Source organism: Dryas octopetala, chromosome 5 (genome assembly GCF_963921425.1).
Source record: "Dryas octopetala chromosome 5, drDryOcto1.1, whole genome shotgun sequence".
In the NCBI taxonomy this organism is placed as follows: Eukaryota; Viridiplantae; Streptophyta; class Magnoliopsida; order Rosales; family Rosaceae; genus Dryas; species Dryas octopetala.
The window spans coordinates 1658388-1674720 of NC_141370.1; the positions used below are offsets into that span (position 1 = coordinate 1658388).

A 16333-nucleotide genomic window follows, 5' to 3' on the forward strand; every position below is an offset into this window, starting at 1 on the left:
CTTACGCACACCACATACACACACACACACACACACAAACAATTGCAATGCTAATAATTCAGAATCCACCACCAATTGATGGAAAGACAACCAAGCAATTCAAGATAACGCATAAATGTAGGGTCCGTTTGGCACTGCTTCTTAGGAAGCGCTTTTGCGTTGTAGCGCTTTTGCCAGTAGCACTTCTTACTGGACTTTTACACATAAGCAGTTTGTCATTTCGCTATTAACATAGAAGTGCTTTTACACTGTACAAAAGTGCTTTTGTTGACGTTTGGTTGTCTAAAGAAAAAGTGCTTTTATTTTATTATACGATTTAAGATTTCTAAAATAAAAATAAAAGATAATACGTTAAAAATTATAACAAATCAAATTGTAAAACGATTGTTGAAAGAAAATGAATTTGCTAATGACAATCAAATTTATCACTAGTATCAACCCGACATAAGATGATTTGCAATCTTCTCGCGTTCGTCATTCATCTCTCTGCCATGAGTTAAATTATTTTGTTCACCTTCTTCTCTTGTAATTGATCCCTCATCTTCCGGGGGAAGTAGATCATCATCATCATCATACGGTCTAAACTCCGGATCTGTCATGGAATGAATTCTAATGAAGTTGTGAATCGCCATCGAAGCAACAACAATTTGTACTTGTTTTTCCAAAGAAAAGTTATGAATTTGGCGTATCATTCTCCAACAATTTTCTAAACACCAAATGTCCTTTCAATTGTGCATCGTAGCGATGGATGTCTATGATTAAAGTTTTTTTTTTTCCTCTTGGTTGACTTCCACGTTGAAAATCAGAAAGATGATATCGCTCACCTTTATAAGGTCCTAAATATCCTTTTATCTGTGGATAACCAGCATCAACTAGATAGTATTTACCTAAAAAAAAAATGATTATTATTTGTCAACTTATAAATAAGCAATATTTTTAACTTGAATTTAAGTTAATATTTACTAACATGTAGGTGGATGAGGAAATTTCAAATTTGGCCTTCTTAAGGCCTCTACAAATATACATGCATCATGAGCAGCGCCTTCCCATCCAACCCATGCAAATGTATAACACATATTAAAGTCACATACAGCCATAACATTTTGTGTAGCGATGCCTTTTCTACCAATATAAGGTATTTGCCTTTCTCTAGGTACAATAATGGGTATATGTGTCCCGTCAATTGCCCCAATACAATCTTTGAAGTATGGCCAAAATCGATTATCTTCTTTAATTTTATCTGGAACTCTCATAAATTGTGGATCACGTGGACTTATGACATCGATAGCCAGGCGAGAAATCGCATCTAATACTATCCTAAACCACCTAGACACAGTCTCTCCCGAGTGTTGGAACCTCTCTTGCACCATCCTATTAGTAAATCCATGGCCAATTATGATAAGAAACATGGCTAATGCCTCCACTGCTGGTATTTCTCCACCTTCTTTCAAGCCATATTTATCTATAAGGGTCCCTAACAATTCTTTAAACACTTGTTTTTCCATCCTAAATTGTTCATAGCACCTTATCTCATGACCGTTTAAAACCTCCATTACCCATTTGTATCCAGAATGAGAAGAAGTCCTGCATGGTTCTTTACCAACGTATTTAATCCATTCAGAAACAACTACAATGCATGTAAGAGATATCAATTGATAAAATTCATCATCGCTCTCATCTGTAGAAGTGTGTGTATCATCACTATCACTGTTGCTAGAATTCATATCTGTAAAAATGAAAAATATTATTTGAAAAAAGGTCAATTATCATTTACAGTCTGCAAATGCCTTCCTAAACACTTAGAAGGTGGAAACATTAAACACCTATAATAAACAAATCATCAATCACAAAGCATAATCATATAGCACGTACACAAAACTAAAATCACATAAACATATCTCAGTCATTGTGAGACCTTGTATTTTTCAAAGATTTATTTTAAATATTTTGAGAAATTATTTTAAGGATTTTGAGAATTTATTTGGAAATTAAAAGGGTTTTGGATTTAATTTTTAATTTTTGTTTTAAATTGGGCTTGACCCAAAGTTGACTTTTAAAATAAATGGGCTTTTGATTTTGACTTTGGGTCCATTGGATAAGTTTTGAGCCGACGAGTTCGTAGACACGTAGCACGGGTCAATCAGAGTTTCGGTTTGAAAGTTACAAGCATTTGAAGTAAAGGGCAATTTGGTAATTTGTGCAAAAGGGGGTTTTAAAACCCAAAAAGTCAGACTTTTATTTCTCTCTCTCTCTCTCTCTCTCTCTCTCTCTCTCTGTCCCGCGTCTCTCTCGCCCCTCACCTTCGCCGCCCCTGTCACCAGCGCGTTGCGGCGCGTCCGGCGGCAGCTGGACTGGGTGTTTTGCCCACCGTGTTCGCCTCCCTCTCCTCTCTCTCCCAGTGGCCTCCGTTTTTCTGGCCGATCACCCACGACGGAGGAACGACGCGGAATAGCCGAGCCTCTCCTCGCTGGCGATCTGCATTTTTCGACCAAATCGCGGCGCCGGACCACCTGGATTCTCTTCCCCAGGTTACGGCTAGTCTTCACATGCCCTTCCTTAACACCGGTGATGCTTCACGACGGTGATTCAACGCCAGCAAGCTACGGCTGCTCCGACGACTTTTCCGGCGAATCTGGCGGTGTTTTCCATCGAGTGAGCCACGGCTACTGTAGCTCCGCCTTGTGTGGCAGCGTTTTGGTCGGTTTTCTTTGCTGTTCTGACTCTTCGAAAACTCCAGAAGCTTCTCCTGGTCCGGTGGTGAGTTTTCTGGCTTTTTCTGTGTTGTTTGGGGGCTGGGCAGCCACCGTGTGTGGTGGCGGCCGCCCGTTTCGGTCGTTTAAACGGCCATTGTGAATCCTGTTTGTATTTAAGTTGGTTGTATGGTCTTAACAGGTACATGGGCTAAGGAAATGTTATTCCCGATGCTGTCATGCTGCCGGATTTGATATCCGGGCAATGGCGCCGTCCAAGGGCATTTCGGTCTTTACACGAGGTGAAAATTGTGAGTGAAACTTAACTAGTTATATTGTTGAGTACCGTAGATGAATTGTTTGTTTTTTTGATTTGTTGCTTTATGTTAGAAGAGGCTAAGTATAGGATTTGAATCATGAGAACATAGCGACGAGGATTTGAGACTAAGGAATTAATTGGGAGTTATAGAGATGCTATGACGATAATTGCTGGATTAGAGAAGAAATGTTTATTGTCGAGCTAAATGAATGAGGATTAGGCAATTATTATGCAGAATGATCAAATAAATTATGGAGGAAGTGTTGGTATGATTTGAGTGGCAAACAAGTGAGTAGGAATTAATTTCGGAAGGGATTCGGCATAGCTCGGAGTAAACTGAGAGTAAACTTTGAGTGATAATTAAGTGGCTGACTTCCTATGTCAAATGGTTTTGTGGGTGGAGAGTAAATGTTTAAGGAATAAATTTTCTGACAGCAAGTGTTGATGGTGATGCATATGTAGAGATGAATCTGAGGAGAAATACAAGGGGCATTTATACATTGTGAAACAAGGATAGTTATGAGATAGTTTTGAGAATGTTGTGATTGAGGTTGTGTGAGAATACCTGTCTGCCCGTGCATCGATTCGCTCTGGACGGGAAGTGGCGAGCCTAGTTACCTGCCTGCTCGTTCATTGATTCGCTCTGCACGAGAAATGGCTGTTGTATGTTTTCCTAGAGCAAATTAAATAACCTTTTCTGAGCTCTAGGTTAACTCGCAAGTGCACGAATCGCTAAGTAGCAAAGCTTACAAATACGAGGTCGATCCCACAGGGAATTGTATTGGTGTACGATTACTAACTCAATTAAATTCAATGAACTCAACTCTAACTCACACACGCAAATGGGGGGTTTTGATTGGTTTTTAAGGCTAACTAAACGAACAGAGAAATAACAAACTTTAAAACGACAAACTGAAAGATGTTGGATAAAATAATATTAACGAAACACTAGGGGTCAGAATCCACCACTAGCATACCATTCACTTCACTATGGGTATTAACAATCAATAAGTAAACATGTTGACAAAGTTCGTCTACTAAAAGGTTTGGCTAGTCACTTTTAGCAATTACTCCCCTTACTGTGCATAAACTAAGAGCTTCTTGGGCCTTCCTTAGCCAGTTAACTTGCATGTTCCCTAGTTCTAAGCTAAGGCAGCTGTTACCCATGCAAGAGTCGTTACGATCTGTGAGAGTGACAAACACATAGCGCATAGCTCCAAATTAATGTACCCTATGTCCTCTATGATCTCTTTTCTCATGAATATTATCTTAGGATACCCACTTGTTGCCTATTGAAACTATCATCCTTTCGAGTTATTTAGTTTCACAACATAATTCTAGATGCATGCAACCTAAGGTGATCAGTCAAAGATGCAAAACAAATCGATTCAATTTAAACAGAGATCCAAGATTTGTCAACATATAAACAATCAAAATATTAATAATCCATAGTAAAAATGAACAGCAATGCTAGGGCTTCATCCTAAACCTAGCCCAATATTCAGCTACACATAATTAAATCCATAAACAAACAAGGCATAATAAAACAATTAAAATAAAAGGAAAGGAAAAAGATCAAGCCAAGGCAGCAAGGTAGAGGCGGCTGCAAGAAGGTGGCATGATGGGCTGCTGCTCGGCCTTGGAGTCCACGACAAGGTTGCTGAGATGCTCGGCAAGGTGGCAGCAAGGTGGAAGCGTAGGTGGGTGCTGGTGGCTGCGGCAAGACTTGTTCCTCCTCCTCAAATGAGTGCAAAAATAAAAGTAAACAAAGGTGCAAAGGGATAGGGGCTGCAGCAGAAAAATAAAGAAAAGAGATGGTGGCTGCTAGGGTTCGGCCACCAAAGGAAAAGAAGGAGAAAAATAAAGAGAAGGGAGATGGGTGCTGCGGCACAAGAAGAGAAGAAGATGGGGCTGCTAGGGTTTGCGGCAAGAGGAAGAAAAAGAAGCTAACTAGGGTTTCTGAAAAATAAAAGAGAAGAGACAAACTTCAGACCCCTATTTCTGAATTGAAGATATGTATTTATAGAGATCAGTTGGGGAGAAATCCTTGGGAGGCAAGGAAAAGAGAAGGTGCGGCAGCAGCTAGGGTTAGGAGAGGTATTGGGCTTGCGGCAAGGGCTTTAGCTTGGGCTTAAGTGACACACACCAGCCCCCTAGGGTTTTGTGCATGGCTGATAGGCTTGGGCTGGCGCATGGACTTCCTCTTGGGCTGGTGCATGCATGCATGCATGGCTCCTTTAGAATTCGGCATTGTATAGGCCCATGGCCCATTTGACTTGTTGACTTTTCATAGTTGACCCTTGACCATTCACTTTGACTTCCCATTTTGTCCCTCATCTCCGTTTGAATTCGAATTCATTTCTTCCCTCCATTTATTCCCATGGATGTCCACCACCTTCTAGAAGCTTCTGGAACCTTGATTTTGTAGAGTTGACTTTGACCAACATTTCCTAGTGTGACTAGGATTTCTTGTAAATGAAGGATTCCTTATCCATTTCGACTTCTCGTAATGACCATATTGCCCCTGGGGTCTCCTAGTGTCCTTAGGTCTCCTTTCCCTAGTTGGGTTAGGTTTCCTAGTTCAACCAGGATTTCCTGTTCCAATCAGGATTTCACATTTCTGGCTCCGCAATGATGGTTCTGGACTTGATGTTCCTAGTGTGAATATGAATCCTCATTCGACTAGGATTTCGGCCCCTTTCCTGGTTTGACCAGGATTTCTCTTGTTTTTTTCTAGTTTGACTAGGAAATGTCTAAAAATGGTCCTTTTGGCTTCTTTTCTCTTCTTTGCTCATTTTACCCTATAAAAACAAAAACAAACTAACAACACACAAACTATCGAGTTCTTGCACTCTGAGTTAGGGAGTTAGTATCATAAAATAGTGTAAAATGAGCACTTAACACACCCCCAAACTTAGATTTTGCTAGTCCTCGAGCAAAAAGAACAAAGAAAAGACTCAAGACAGACTCAAAACATCCCAACACATGATTTCATAAGCACAGCCATAAATAGCATAATCAAGCAAGATACATATAAAATTCATTCTTCGACCTCTAATAATGTTTCAATTAACATACCTTACTCCTCCATGAAAATATAGACCATCCTTAACGCAAACTCAAGTGTTTAGACAAACAAGACTAAATCAGCATATCCAAAATAGTATCAACTCCAATTCTCACCAAGGCATGCTCTCAACAATAAAACACTCAGAAATTGGGTTGTCATGTGCACTCAAGTATATGTGAGAGATGATATGATAGACAAATGCAAAAAGCTCACATATTAATAATGAAAGACAAGCACCCATGAACAAAAACACTGATCTCAAGAAAAGGATTTAAAATACTTGAAACAGAATCAATGACCATAAGCTTCCCTTTTATCTAGACTCCACATAATGAACTACAATTCTCCCAAGATCAAATAGGGCTTTAATAAGGGTTGTAATGGAGGCTTAGGTTAGGATAAGGTATTGAAATGAAACGGATAACAAAGGGCTACAGACTATGGATTTGCTCAAAACAAAAGTAGAGGCATTCCTTGCATAATTTGTAATCATAGTCTTGAATTCGAACACTTTTCTTTTTCATCCTTTGAAATCGTTCGTTCCCTTAAACAACACCCCTTCTTTATTAAGTATATGCCTTAAGTCATACAAGTTTACTCTATTAAGTATATGCATCTTTAGTCATGCAAGTTATCACTTGAGTTTATGAAAACAAGGCCCACTTCATAGAGTTGTAAAGCATGTTATGAACCAATACTAGAGATAGAAGAATTCATACTATATAGTCAAGCTAGACATGCTCATAATAGCCATGCATAATAAAATCAATCAGTTGGGGACTCAAGACAACCAAACAAACAAAAAGACTCAAATTTTTTATTTTTTTTTTAAATTCCAAAAATGCAATGCATTCCCCACCCCCAAACTTTAAAAGAAACATTGTCCTCAATGTTAAATGAAAGATAAATGTAATGCACAATATAATAAACAGAGGAAGGGAAAAACAATAAATAAAACAAATCTACTTAAATGAGAGAAAAGAGGGTGAAAACGTACCTTGGCTGGTGTGAAAAGGCTCGCCCATGCATAAGTACCAAATCACCTCCTCGTCGTCATCCATCCCTTGGGTTGCCTCCCAAGAAGCGCTAAGTTTCACGTCTTCAGCCAGACCTAGTCTTGTACTAGAAATCAATTTTTTCTTGGTTCAGCTCAAAATCAGGTTCAAGGAAAGGCTTCACACGATGACCGTTAACCTTAAATGTGTTCCCATTCTTCGGATTCTTGAGTTCAACTGTGCCATAGGGAAACACTCGAACCACCTCATAAGGTCCGGTCCATCTTGAACGCAACTTGTCCGGGAAGAGACGTAATCTTGTATCATATAATAACACCTTCCCGCCAACAAAGAATTCTCTTGAACGTAGCTTCTTATCATGGTACCTATTGGTCCTTTCCTTGTACAACTTAGCATTCTCATATGCAAAATGTCGTATTTCTTCCAGCTCACTAAGTTGCAACTTCCTTTTCTCACCGGCGGCATGAATATCAAAATTGAACTTCTTAATCGCCCAATATGCCTTATGCTCCAGCTCAACTGGTAAATGACAAGCTTTCCCATAGATTAGTTGAAATGGAGACATTCCAATGGGCGTCTTGTAAGCAGTGCGATAAGCCCATAATGCATCATTAAGCTTGGTAGACCAATCCTTCCTATTGGCGAGCACTGTTCTTTCCAAAATGAACTTGATCTCACGATTCGATATTTCCACTTGTCCACTTGTCTGCGGATGATAGGGAGTGGCCACTTTATGCCTTATTCCATACTTCTTCATCACGGCTTTAAACAGCTTATTGCAAAAATGCGACCCCCCATCACTAATGATTGCTCTTGGGGTACCAAATCGTGCAAAGATATTGGTCTTAAGGAAATTCAAGACCACTCGAGCATCATTAGTCCTACAAGCGACAGCTTCCACCCACTTAGACACATAATCAACTCCCACCAGAATGTACTCGTATCCAAAAGAAGATGGAAATGGTCCCATGAAATCTATACCCCAAACATCAAAGATTTCGACTTCCAACATGAAGTTCAGTGGCATCTGATCACGAGCAGAAATATTTCCCATCTTCTGACATCTGTCACATGTGAGATAAAACTGATGACAATCATGAAAGATAGTGGGCCAAAAGAAACCTGCTTGAAGAATCTTGTAAGCGGTCTTAGTTCCTCCACCATGGCCTCCACATTCTTTAGAATGGCACATCTCAATGACATTCCTCTGCTCCATTTCCGGTACACATCGTCTTATTAACTGATCTGACCCATATTTGAACAAATAAGGATCATCCCACACATATTGTCTAACGTCATGCAAAAACTTCTTCCTTTGGTAGTGTGTCAGATCATTGGGCAACACTCCACTTGCTAAATAATTAGCTATGTCAGCATACCATGGAGTAGTCAAGATGGCAAAAAGCTGCTCGTCCGGGAATGACTCTCGTAACGGTAGTGTGTCCTCTTCAGACTGTCCCTCATTGACGAGTCTACTCAAATGGTCTGCTACCACATTCTCACACCCTTTCTTATCCTTGATCTCAATATCAAATTCCTGTAGCAACAGAGTCCATCTAATCAACCTCGGCTTGGTGTCTTTCTTATTCAGCAGATACTTGAGAGCGGCATGATCCGTGTAGATGGTGATCTTAGACCCAATCAAATAACTTCTAAATTTCTCCAAGGCAAAGAACACAGCAAGCAACTCCTTCTCTGTAGTAGAATAGTTCAACTGTGCATCATTCAGAGTCCTACTTGCATAATAGATCACATGTGGCAGCTTATCAACTCTCTGACCCAAAACTGCTCCAACAACATAGTCACTTGCATCACACATGAGCTCAAACGGCAGGTTCCAATCAGGTGGCATAATGATTGGAGCGGAAGTGAGTAGCTTTTTCAACTTTTTAAATGCAACCAAGCAATCCTCATTAAACTCGAAATTCACCTCTTTTTGCAATAAGGTGCACAAAGGCCTGGAGATCTTGGAAAAATCCTTGATGAACCTCCTATAAAACCCAGCATGGCCTAGAAAACTTCTTACTTCCTTAACACTCGATGGAGGCGGCAATCTCTGTATCACATCAATCTTGGCCTTATCAACTTGTATGCCCTCTTTTGAAATCACATGACCCAATACTATCCCTTGTTGAACCATGAAGTGACATTTCTCCCAATTAAGCACTAGATTGGCTTCTTGACATCTTTTCAGAACTAAAGACAAGTTATCCAGACATGCATCAAAAGACGAACCAAAAACAGAAAAATCATCCATAAATACCTCAATGATTCGTTCCACCATGTCAGAGAAAATAGACATCATGCATCTCTGAAACGTCGCAGGCGTATTGCACAATCCGAATGGCATCCTCCTATAAGCAAATGTACCAAATGGACATGTGAACGTGGTCTTCTCTTGATCCTCGGGTGCAATAGCAATCTGATTGTACCCACTATACCCATCCAAAAAGCAATAGTGACTATGGCCGGCCAACCTTTCCAACATCTGGTCGATAAATGGCAAAGGGAAATGATCCTTCCTTGTCGCGGTGTTAAGCTTCCGATAGTCAATACAGACACGCCAACCGGTTTGTATCCTTTGGGGAACCAACTCATTATGCTCATTATTCACCACAGTAATACCACTTTTCTTCGGCACCACTTGAACAGGACTAACCCACTTCGAATCACTGATAGGATAAATAATACCAACATCCAACAATTTGATTACCTCATTACGCACAACTTCATTCAGAGTTGGATTCAGTCTTCTTTGGGCATCACGGGTAGGCCTAGATTCCTCCTCAAGTAAAATTCTATGCATACATACTGTGGGTGAGATTCCCTTGATATCGGCTATGGTCCATCCCAATGCTAACCGATTTTCCTTCAGAACTCTCAAGAGTCTTGCTTCCTCGCCTGCACTCAAATTAGCTGCAATAATCACAGGCAAAGTCTCATTTTCTCCCAAAAATGCATATTTCAGATGCTCTGGTAACGGTTTCAGCTCCAACTTAGGTGCTTGCTCAATAGAAGGAAGTGTCTTATGATTAGTGGGTACTAACATTTCAAACTGGCTGAACCACTTATTCCTGAGAGGTCGGTTGCCTTCCAAACGTGTAGGAGTTGTTTCCACGTTTTCTTCCAACTCACTGGTCTCTGGTGCTCCCAAAGCAACCTCCAATGTATCTTCTGCAAGGCTAGTTTCACATACTTCCTCAACCAATGGGTCCAGGCTATCAATCCTCAAGCAATCATCCTCCTTCTTTGGATACCTCATTGCACCAAAAACATCAAACTCAACTGTTTCACCAAGAACAGACATTGTCAACTTCCCATTACTCACATCAATCTTGGTGTTCGCTGTGGCCATGAACGGTCTTCCCAATATGATCGGTAGCTCATTTCCTCTAATTGGGGTATCCTCCATTTCAAGAATGATAAAATCAGCGGGCATGATCAAATCTGCTACCCGAACCAGCACATCTTCAACCACACCTTTCGGAACCTTTATTGAACGATCTGCCAATTGAAGAGTAACACTAGTAGGTTTAAGGTCTCCTATGCCCAACTGTGCGAAAACTGAATACGGCATCAAATTAATACTTGCTCCCAAATCCAGCAATGCCTTCTCAAACTTGTGATCCCCAACCAAACATGGAATCGTAAAACTGCCAGGGTCTTTCAACGTTGGTGGCAGCTTCCTTTGCAAAACCGCACTGACTTCTTCTCTCAGACACACCTGCTCATGCTCTTTGAATTTCCTCTTGTGCGTGCACAATTCCTTCAAAAACTTGGCATACTTAGGAATCTGCTGAATAGCATCAAGCAAAGGAATGTTGATTTCCACTTTCTTAAACATCTCCAAAATTTCCTTAGCTTGCTCGTCCTTACTCTGCTTCCTTTGACGTTGAGGGAAAGGCAACAGAGCTCTTGGAATAGAGGAAGTAATCTCGGCCTTCTTGCTAGCACGCGTAGCAATGTGCTTTTCTTGCTTCTTTCTTTCCTCCTCTTCCTCATCCTTAACCTTAACTTTATCCCTCTTGTACTTTTCCACTTGTTCAGGCTCTAATATCTCAACTTCATCCTCATTACCTGGATTATCCTCTTGAGTAGTGCCCACTTTGTTGTCAATCACTTTCCCACTTCTCAAAGTAGTGATTGCTTCGGCCCTATCCTGAATTGGTGCACCCTTTACCACTTTGTCCAAGGTCAAAGTCACTTGTTCCAATTGGGCTTCCAAATTTGAAATAGCTTTAGCTGTGACACTCAACTGCTCCTCAGTCTTATTCATAAACGTCTTAGTATCATTAGACATCGAAGTTGTACTCTGAGCTAATGCGGCCATCATGTCCTCCAAATAAGTACTTCGCTGCTCAACGGGGGACTGTACACTCGGTCTAGCTTGAACTCTTTCAACCTCGAAACATGCCTCTCCATGTGATGGCCTAGCTTCCTGATTTGCCATCAGAACCTGCATCATTTTCTTAAGCTCAGACATCTCAGCTTCCATAGCTGATTTCTTTTCCACTCTTTTCCGTCTATTCCACTGCTGTGAACTCAACGCCAATGTGTCAAAGAGTGTCCATGCTTCCTCAAAAGTCTTCTTTTTCAGTGCTCCTCCACATGTCATGTCCACCATATTACGATCTTGATCCAACAGACCCTCATAAAAGTACTCAATCTGCATCCATGGGGCAAAATTATGGTGCGGACACGAAGTCAGAAGCTCTTGATACCTTTCCCAACTCTCATGAAACACTTCGTCCTCTGATTGTGTAAACCCTAAGATCTGCTTCCTCATGATGGTAGTCTTACTAACTGGGTAGAACCTCAACAAAAACTTGGATGCCAATTCTTCCCATGTTCTAATAGAAGCGACCTGCAAGGAAAACAACCAATGTTTAGCTTTATCTTTAAGAGAGAATGGAAATAACCTTTACTTCCTTTGATCATCGCTCAACCCCTCAGCTTGCCAATCTCGCATATTGCATGAAATTCCTTGATATGCACGTAGGGATCCTCTCCTTCTAACCCATGAAACGATGGAAGAAGTTTGATTGTCCCACTTGAAAGTTCAAAATCAGCTTCCACTTGAGAGTAAACAATGCATGTAGGTTGAGCTAGAAGCGTTGGAGACGAATAATCACTCAAAGGTGTTCTCATTTGAGATGCATTCGGCTGCAAGGTCTCCTCGGCCTCCTCTTCTGATTTCTCCTCTTCGTATGCTTCTTCAGATTCACTTCCTTTTGGCGACACAAGAGTCGACCTCATCCTTAATGGTATCCAATTGAGTCTCGGCCTTCCCTTGTACGCACTCAACACCTTTTGGCCTTCTACGCGTGAAAGAGGAGTGATCTTCGAATTTGATTCTTCCATTGTACCTTAGAAACAAGAGAAATCAGTGAGAACCAAAAATAAAAACAGAAAATAAAACCTAACTAAAATGACTTAACTAAAGATAATTAAACTAGCAATCAACACAAATAACAATTCCCCGGCAACAGCGCCAAAAACTTGTTGTATGTTTTCCTAGAGCAAATTAAATAACCTTTTATGAGCTCTAGGTTAACTCGCAAGTGCACGAATCGCTAAGTAGCAAAGCTTACAAATACGAGGTCGATCCCACAGGGAATTGTATTGGTGTACGATTACTAACTCAATTAAATTCAATTAACTCAACTCTAACTCACACACGCAAATGGGGGGTTTTGATTGGTTTTTAAGGCTAACTAAACGAACAGAGAAATAACAAACTTTAAAACGACAAACTGAAAGATGTTGGATAAAATAATATTAACGAAACACTAGGGGTCAGAATCCACCACTAGCATACCATTCACTTCACTATGGGTATTAACAATCAATAAGTAAACATGTTGACAAAGTTCGTCTACTAAAAGGTTTGGCTAGTCACTTTTAGCAATTACTCCCCTTACTGTGCATAAACTAAGAGCTTCTTGGGCATTCCTTAGCCAGTTAACTTGCATGTTCCCTAGTTCTTAGCTAAGGCAGCTGTTACCCATGCAAGAGTCGTTACGATCTGTGAGAGTGACAAACACATAGCGCATAGCTCCAAATTAATGTACCCTATGTCCTCTATGATCTCTTTTCTCATGAATATTATCTTAGGATACCCACTTGTTGCCTATTGAAACTATCATCCTTTCGAGCTTATTTAGTTTCACAACATAATTCTAGATGCATGCAACCTAAGGTGATCAGTCAAAGATGCAAAACAAATAGATTCAATTTAAACAGAGATCCAAGATTTGTCAACATATAAACAATCAAAATATTAATAATCCATAGTAAAAATGAACAGCAATGCTAGGGCTTCATCCTAACCGTAGCCCAATATTCAGCTACACATAATTAAATCCATAAACAAACAAGGCATAATAAAACAATTAAAATAAAAGGAAAGGAAAAAGAAATCAAGCCAAGGCAGCAAGGTAGAGGCAGCTGCAAGAAGGTGGCATGATGGGCTGCTGCTCGGCCTTGGAGTCCACGGAAAGGTTGCTGAGATGCTCGGCAAGGTGGCAGCAAGGTGGAAGCGTAGGTGGGTGTTGGTGGCTGCGGCAAGACTTGTTCCTCCTCCTCAAATGAGTGCAAAAATAAAAGTAAACAAAGGTGCAAAGAGATAGGGGCTGCAGCAGAAAAATAAAGAAAAGAGATGGTGGCTGCTAGGGTTCGGCCACCAAAGGAAAAGAAGGAGAAAAATAAAGAGAAGGGAGATGGGTGCTGCGGCACAAGAAGAGAAGAAGATGGGGCTGCTAGGGTTTGCGGCAAGAGGAAGAAAAAGAAGCTAACTAGGGTTTCTGAAAAATAAAAGAGAAGAGACAAACTTCAGACCCTTATTTCTGAATTGAAGATATGTATTTATAGAGATCAGTTGGGGAGAAATCCTTGGGAGGCAAGGAAAAGAGAAGGTGCGGCAGCAGCTAGGGTTAGGAGAGGTATTGGGCTTGCGGCAAGGGCTTTAGCTTGGGCTTAAGTGACACACACCAGCCCCCTAGGGTTTTGTGCATGGCTGATAGGCTTGGGCTGGCGCATGGACTTCCTCTTGGGCTGGTGCATGCATGCATGCATGGCTCCTTCAGAATTCGGCATTGTATAGGCCCATGGCCCATTTGACTTGTTGACTTTTCATAGTTGACCCTTGACCATTCACTTTGACTTCCCATTTTGTCCCTCATCTCCGTTTGAATTCGAATTCATTTCTTCCCTCCATTTATTCCCATGGATGTCCACCACCTTCTAGAAGCTTCTGGAACCTTGATTTTGTAGAGTTGACTTTGACCAACATTTCCTAGTGTGACTAGGATTTCTTGTAAATGAAGGATTCCTTATCCATTTCGACTTCTCGTAATGACCATATTGCCCCTGGGGTCTCCTAGTGTCCTTAGGTCTCCTTTCCCTAGTTGGGTTAGGTTTCCTAGTTCAACCAGGATTTTTTGTTCCAATCAGGATTTCACATTTCTGGCTCCGCAATGATGGTTCTGGACTTGATGTTCCTAGTGTGAATAGGAATCCTCATTCGACTAGGATTTCGGCCCCTTTCCTGGTTTGACCAGGATTTCTCTTGTTTTCCTAGTTTGACTAGGAAATGTCTAAAAATGGTCCTTTTGGCTTCTTTTCTCTTCTTTGCTCATTTTACCCTATAAAAACAAAAACAAACTAACAACACACAAACTATCGAGTTCTTGCACTCTGAGTTAGGGAGTTAGTATCATAAAATAGTGTAAAATGAGCACTCAACAATGGCGAGCATCCTGCCTGCTCGTGCATTGATTCGCTCTGCACGAGAAGTGGCGAGCATTCCTGCCTGCTCGTGTATAGATCCGCTCTGCACGAGAAGTGGCGAGCATACCTGCCTGCCCGTGTGTTTGTACCCAAAAATGACACTTGGGTTATTATTGGCCATTTCTCACATTGGCCATTTCTCATATTGGCCATTTCTCACATTGGCCATTTCTCATATTGGCCATTTCTCACATTGGCCATTTTTTCATATTGGCCATTTCTCACATTGGCCATTTCTCATATTGGCCATTTTTTCATATTGGCCATTTTTCATATTGGCCATTTTCGTGTAGTGGCTAAGAATATTTTCTTGGCCCATATACTCTTATTTGGTGGCTAACTTACTTTGGGGCCAATGGGTGTTTTAACCCACTCCTCTTTAAATTGTGGTTTAAGGGCCAATAATTGTTTAAAGACTACTAGCCAATAGGGCCCACGACCCAAAAGAAATTTTTAAGGCCAGTAATGAGACTATAAAATAGATGAACCCGTCTCAATAAAGGGGCCGGTAGAGATTTCCACGGCCCATTCGCATAATCAACTCTGAAAAATAAGTCCAAAATTGCTAGGAAGCCAAATCAAGCAATGAGTCCAACTTTGGAAATAATTCGGAAAGTTTTAAGTCACCTAGATGGACAAGGACTCAATACGATCAAGTAAAGGAATCCTACTATGGAAAGAATTTCAATCCTCATCAATAACAGAACTTGGCCGCCAAGAAGAAATCTCAGAAGTTCGAGTCCTACTAGGAGAAGGAAGATGATTTCGGGCCAGGAAATGGCCCATTATCTAGGGTTGTATCCTAGCACCCTTATAAATAGAAGCATTCGAGAGAAGAGACAGACATTCAGCATCCAATACACCCAGATACTCAAATCTCAAGAATCTCTCAAAGTTCTTTTGCTTTCAATTTCTTTTTAGTTGCTACCATTCGAGTTGCTTTTAGGTTTCTCATAACTTTAGTCTCAAGATCATTAGGTTTGTAGCTCTGCCATTGCCTTCACAAGGATTGTGGTATCGATTTATTTTATGCACTTTAGTTTCATGCAATTGGATCGTTTCTATTTTAATTCTTGTTCAAGTTCTTTACTCAATACATAAATGTTTATTTTGTTTATTGTTCTTTTTAATATTGAAGTTGATTTAGTTGGCAATAATAGCGTTGAGTTTCAGTATAATTTTATCGTCCATAGTTTCTTTTATCTTTTTGGCCAATTTCATCATTGCATTCACGAATTCAACAACACTGTTCTAAGGAGGCCGAGACGCGACTCGGACTCCGATTCCGACTAAAGCCTTGTCCCCGAGGCTAGAAAAGAATCCAGGCCAAGAGTGGTTCCTAGCTTGGCCGCACAATCGTTAGATTGGATTTCAGATTTAAGCGCAAAACCCCAACATTATCATCCCAATTTCTATTGTGGCCTAGTCTGAGGCCCAATAGTGGCACGCC

General features: G+C 40.7%; 1 protein-coding gene across 1 annotated transcript; it reads right to left on the bottom strand.

The window, feature by feature from the left end:
* Window positions 1-434: 434 nt before the first annotated feature.
* Window positions 435-1724, bottom strand: LOC147283522 (uncharacterized). The gene is made up of 3 exons (XM_086243979.1): window positions 1025-1724; window positions 825-887; window positions 435-592 (listed from the first exon to the last, which is right to left on the bottom strand). Exons 1-3 carry the CDS (start codon window positions 1722-1724, stop codon window positions 435-437), a joined length of 921 nt encoding a protein of 306 aa, XP_086100105.1.
* Between the last annotated feature and the right edge of the window lie 14609 nt (window positions 1725-16333).